This window comes from Bombyx mori, chromosome 7 (assembly GCF_030269925.1).
Source record: "Bombyx mori chromosome 7, ASM3026992v2".
NCBI classification, from domain to species: Eukaryota; Metazoa; Arthropoda; class Insecta; order Lepidoptera; family Bombycidae; genus Bombyx; species Bombyx mori.
In genome coordinates, this window is record NC_085113.1 from 7,015,862 (window position 1) to 7,021,861 (window position 6,000).

At 39.0% G+C, this 6,000-nt stretch overlaps 1 protein-coding gene across 2 annotated transcripts in view; it reads left to right on the forward strand.

The window, feature by feature from the left end:
- The window catches only part of Cyp314a1 (ecdysone 20-hydroxylase), a 46,996-nt gene extending 41,344 nt beyond the window's left edge, over nucleotides 1–5,652 (forward strand). The window contains 4 exon segments of one of the 2 annotated variants that reach the window (NM_001112748.1): nucleotides 911–1,073; nucleotides 2,489–2,722; nucleotides 3,434–3,631; nucleotides 4,973–5,652. In NM_001112748.1, the coding sequence (NP_001106219.1) occupies nucleotides 911–1,073; nucleotides 2,489–2,722; nucleotides 3,434–3,631; nucleotides 4,973–5,077 (700 nt within the window). In that variant the 3' untranslated portion in view covers nucleotides 5,078–5,652. 2 annotated transcript variants of the gene reach the window in all.
- The last annotated feature ends 348 nt before the right edge of the window (nucleotides 5,653–6,000 follow it).

Consider the following 6,000-nt stretch of genomic DNA (forward strand, 5'->3'; position numbering starts at 1 on the left):
ACGCGAGTAACTCATTAACGACATCGCAATGGAACGCCTATAGGCTTTTATATAAAGACTTATATAACCCAATATCAAATAGCGCGTCCACCCATTTAAGTAATAAAAAAAAGTACACTGTGGTATGCGGTTTTTGGAGTTTTAAAACCATTATTGCTCACGTCACGTATATAATGTCAATTGATTGCTTAGAGGTGATACTGTGTGAATGTAATGTATTTCTTTTTTCTCATCTTTAATGCATCCTATCCTTTGCTCTCTTAGTACACTCGGTTGGATCGGTATGCATGTTGCATCAATTTTGTAATTTAATTAACTTTTTAAAGACCAATTATTGGGCCTGGTATTAGTAAACCAGGATAGGAGTTAGTAAAACGATTGGGTTAGTTAATAAAGTAAGGATACAACTTCTATTGGGTGGTATATAGTAGTAATTAAATAAATTGAGATGTAGTCCAACTTGAGACGTACTTTCTAATCTTAATCTTGTTGGTGCTTTTTAAAATGAATTTTCAAATTTCGATGAATCCAAATTATGAATACTAAAAACTCACTTCAAAAGTCGAAACCGCTTCGTTTTTGAACATTGGTTTCGGTTGCTAAGCGCTAAAAAGGCAGATAATGTACGTATGTTACTTCTTCATTATAACATGATTATTTTTTTATATGTTTGGTTAGCACTAACATTGTACTGTTTGATCAGATTATATGTATTGCTTTTACTAAGACTAGTAAATACGATTTGAAAGTTAAAAATTGCACATTATTTGCCTTTTTCTCGTCATAAATGCAAGCGAACTGTCGAATTTGAGTCATCTGATCAACTATGTTTGTTAACTGTTCGTTACATAATTTCTTGCCTCAGCAAGTAATAGACATTGCATAAAACGAAAACCGTTGTTCCGGACAGGATAGTATCGGAGCTGATGGAGGAGGCAAAATCTAAAACCACTGGTATGGCCCAAGACGAGGCGATACAAGAGATTTTCCTCAAGATACTGGAAAACCCAGCACTGGACATGCGCGACAAGAAGGCTGCCATTATAGACTTCATAACTGCCGGTATTGAGACGGTAATTATTGTTGAATCGCTTTCTTGTCTTAAATATTGTTTGTCTTTATTAATATTTGTCTAAAGTGTAGTCTTGGCGAAATTGACAGTAGAATCTTAATAGTGTACAAACTTCTAATCCCATTCTTTTTTTTAATTGTCATGCATAATTTATTTATAAATATTCTAATAAAATTTCTTGTCGATTTTTTTTATTGATAGACGAACAATTTTATTGCATACTTTGTGTTAAGTCATTAGATCTCATAGACACGACAACGCGAAGGCCATCCTCCACCTTAATGTATGGTTCAAACACTCAATTTTATTGTTTAAAGATCGTTGCACTCTTCAAGCTAGAACGTATTACTGCTGTAATAATGCAAATTCGTAAATTTTGCAGTACGATTTTTGTTACACGATTCCTTTACTCGTCCTGAAAAAGTTCGTGAACATCTTGTAACAAGGAATTTGTTCAGAAACATTGGCATAGACACATCACTAAACTCTAACTTTAACGGGCGCTTAGCTCTGCCCCTAGCATTGGTGGCATCCATGAGCGACGGTAACCACTCACCATCAGGTGAGCCGTACGTTTGTCTGCCTAAAAGACCAATAAAAAAAACTAGATCACAGACGAGAGCATAGAGTGGTTTATCCTTTAGACCATGACGACAAAAAATTTATTTTTAATCACCGATCATTGCCTATTTTACTGAAGCTTCAGCGAATTTTGAATTTAATGAAGAGTTTTTTTTGTTTTTTTTATTGCTTAGATGGGTGGACGAGCTCACAGCCCACCTGGTGTTAAGTGGTTACTGGAGCCCATAGACATCTATAACGTAAATGCGTCACCCTCCTTGAGATATAAGTTCTAAGGTCTCAATATAGTTACAACGGCTACCCCACCCTTCAAACCGAAACGCATTACTGCTTCACGGCAGAAATAGGCAGGGCGGTGGTATCTACCCGTGCGGACTCACAAGAGGTCCTACCACCAGTGGATTACGCAAATTATAATTTTGCGGATTTGATTTTTATTACACGATGTTATTCCTTCACCGTGGAAGTCAATCGTGAACATTTGTTAAGTACGTATTTCATTAGAAAAATTGGTACCCACTTGCGGGATTCGAACACCGGTGCATCGCAACAACGAATGCACCGGACGTCTTATCCTTTAGGCCACGACGACGAGTTTCATCCTGTCCTTTCGTCCTGGGTATTTCTACGCGAAGCATTCGTTTAATTTGAGTGCAGGTATAAAGACGAGCTTTTTGAAGAAGGAAACCATTGATTTCACATCGGCCCTTTAGCCGGATATGATTTTGAGAGCAAGAAACGCTCGAAGAGTTGTCCTTTAGCGTCTCAGATTGCTGATGATAATTTACCTATTTTTTAAAAGTTTTATTAAAAGCGGTTGCTTTGAATTCACAGCTAGCCAACAGTTTGGTGTTTCTTCTGTACCTACTGAGTGGACGTCCAGATTGGCAAAGACAAATTAATTCAGAACTACCACCGTATACAATGCTTTGCTCTGAAGATTTGGCAGGAGCACCTTCGGTCAGAGCTGCGATCAATGAAGCCTTTAGACTATTGCCTACAGCTCCATTTCTTGCACGGCTCTTAGATTCACCGATGACGATTGGAGGACACAAGATCCCGCCTGGAGTAAGTATTTTTTTGTATGAATAAAGGTTTGATCTTTATGGATATGGTGAGGTCCAAAAGCAAAAGCGACGAAGGGCTTAACGAGTAAATTAACCCTCAGACACAGCCCACTGAGTTTCTCGCCGGTTCTTCTCAGTGGGTCGCGTTTCCGATCCGGTGGTAGATTCTGCGAAGCACGGCTCTTGCTAGGGTTCGTGTTAGCAACGTCGTCAGGTTTGAGCCTTGTGAGCTCACCTACTAGTTAAGGCGACGCTGATATAGCCTCTCAAAGCTATCAACTTAGGTAGGAAAAAAAACTTACAATTAGTTTTGGGCAATTAGTAAACTAGTGTTTGCCCGATGATCGAAATTGTCGATCGAAACTTGTACTTGTTTTATGTATTACATTTTCTTTTTAAGCCCCAGCTTCTGTCTATGAGCAGGTTTTAGAGCAATCAGTGTATTATATTAAAGTATTAAACATATTAAACTATAGGTGGTCATGATTCTTTTTGCCATTCCATTCTAAGGGATGTGCATTTCTATATCAATCTAATCTTTTTTTAATTGCGGATATTGTTATTGTATAAACTCATACAAGTCGGCAGATATTACATTGCTGTTAGATAAAGATTTAACTTTGACATTTACGCTATCACATCTATCTATGGATTGTGATCTAAAAAGTTATCAAGGGAAGTCAATTAAAGTTGTTGTGATTTTCTTTTCTAGACGTTTGTGCTCGCCCATACGGCTGCGGCTTGTCGTAGAGAAGAAAACTTCTGGCGCGCGGAGGAATATCTTCCGGAGCGATGGATTAAAGTGCAGGAGCCGCACGCTTACTCGCTAGTGGCTCCATTCGGACGCGGACGCAGGATGTGTCCAGGGAAACGATTTGTAGAACTCGAACTACATTTGTTACTCGCAAAGGTGATTGTTTTTTTTTTCCTACCTATTCGCTGATAGCCTAAGAGGCAGATACGCCCGGAAGGGTAGGTGAGCTCACGGGCTCAACTTGAAAGATTTTACTATTTTATTTATTTTTATTTTTTTTCTTAGATGGGTGGACGAGCTCACAGCCCACCTGGTTTTAAGTGGTTACTGGAGCCCATAGACATCTACGACGTAAATGCGCCACCCACCTTGAGATATAAGTTCTAAGGTCTCAAGTATAGTTACAACGGCTGCCCCACCCTTCAAACCGAAACGCATTAGGTACTGCTTCACGGCAGAAATAGGCGGGGTGATGGTACCTACCCGCGCGGACTCACAAAAGGTCCTACCATCAGTAAACTACTAACACTAATCCTAGCAAGAGCAGTGCTTCGCAGAGTCTACCACCGGATCGTAATAACAAACCACTGAGAAGATCCGGCGAGAAACTCAGTAGGCTGTGTCTATGGGTTAGTTCGCTCGTCGAACTCTTCGGCGTAATTGACGAGTTCGACGAGGACGGTGACCGGCGCTTGAGGGTCCTAAAAGCACCGAGAGTGAATCCGACAAGACATTTTTCGGGCGACGATGGCTTTGCGTTGCTTCGTCGCGGTCGGATAAGTAATTAACGGCGGATATGATAAGATAGTTTTCGTGTCGCGCCGCTCTGTTGTTCTCGTTTAATTGATATTGCTTACAATGGTTACATGACTATAATGCTGGTGGTAGGACCTCTTGTGAGTCCGCACGGGTATGTACCACCACCCTGCCTATTTCTGCCGTGAAGAAGTAATGCGTTTTGATTTGAAGGGTGGGGCAGCCGTTGCAACTATATTGAGACCTTAGAACTCATATTTCAAGGTGGGTCGCGGCATTTATGTCGTAGATGTCCATGGGCGTGAGCTCGTCCACACACCTAAGCAATAAAAAAAATCACAAAAAGACAATTGATCTTTACATTGACATAAGCTGTGTTTATTTCTCCCCTGGAAGTTCCTGGAGGAAGAGTACTCTGTATTCCAGTAATTCAAAGACATCTCGATTTATCAAAAGATTTTAACGAAATAACAAAAAAATAAATACAATTCCAAGATTATCTTAATACATAACAAACCCATGTCCGAAATGTTTGAGACGTAGATTAGTGTTAAGAACAATTAAAGAATCTCTGTTTAGAGGATAGTGATTTCCCAAAGGCAAGACGGTAACAGCTCTGTTTAGAACTACGCTATATAGAAATATCAAATAAAGACTGCAAAATAACTAGAAATTTAAAACCATATTGCTGTTTTCCATCATCGGATAAAAATATGTTTGTTGCTACTTTTTTCTCTCCAGATAATGCAAAAATGGAGAGTGGAGTTCGACGGTGAACTGGACATACAATTCGACTTCCTGCTGTCAGCAAAATCACCAGTCACGTTGCGTTTGGTCGAGTGGTAACCATTTACCGTTATTCGTTTTCTTTCCTCAATATGACACAATATAACTTGGTTTGTCTCTTAAATTGCATTGTTTGATGCCATTATTGTGTTAATTTAGAATCGATTTAACTGTATTTTGAGCTTTTGTAATGGATTTTACAGACAGCGCTACAAATAAAGTGAATTGACAGATAAAAGAGTAGGTTATTGGTCAATGTTCTGGGACCAATATTTTTTTGTTGATTATTAATATTATAGGCAATTAATTCCTATAATATTCATAATCAGTAATCATTCTGCGTATTTCATCAGTTGTTTCAAAGTTATTTGTATTACGTTAAGGATTGTATGAATATATAATTTTTCTATTAACTAAACCATCGTTGCCATGACAACCCGTTAGTCAGGGGAGGCGTTACAGGGTATCGGCAAATCTGCTCAAATAACGTTTTTCTTGTTACATTAGAACTGATATAATATATTGTAAGCCAAGAAACGTTTTTGTTTGAAACGTTGAAACGATTAACATCATCCGGGTCGGTCGAGTATAGACGTGTTATAGTGACTATCGTATTTCTCAAAAAAAAAAAAAAATTATAATAAGAAATGGCTTCGTTACGCATTGAAGAAACTGTTCGCGAGTTACACCAAGTGGTCAGTGATTTGGTTACTAAAGTCGAGCGGTTAGAGCGTGTTATTTCTGAACAAAATACGATCATTAAAAATCAATGTGAGGTGCTGGCTATGACAACAAATACATCGGTTACTGTTGCCGATGACACAAGTACCCACAAAGATAGTGATATTTCTGTTCCTGCGTTAACAAATAAGCAGAAAGTACCGATTCGATTGGCTCGTACTCGGGCCGTGTCAGCAATCACAGCGATGGCATCTGGACGCAAGAAAGGGACAACAAGTGCGACAACAGTATTTCCTACGTCT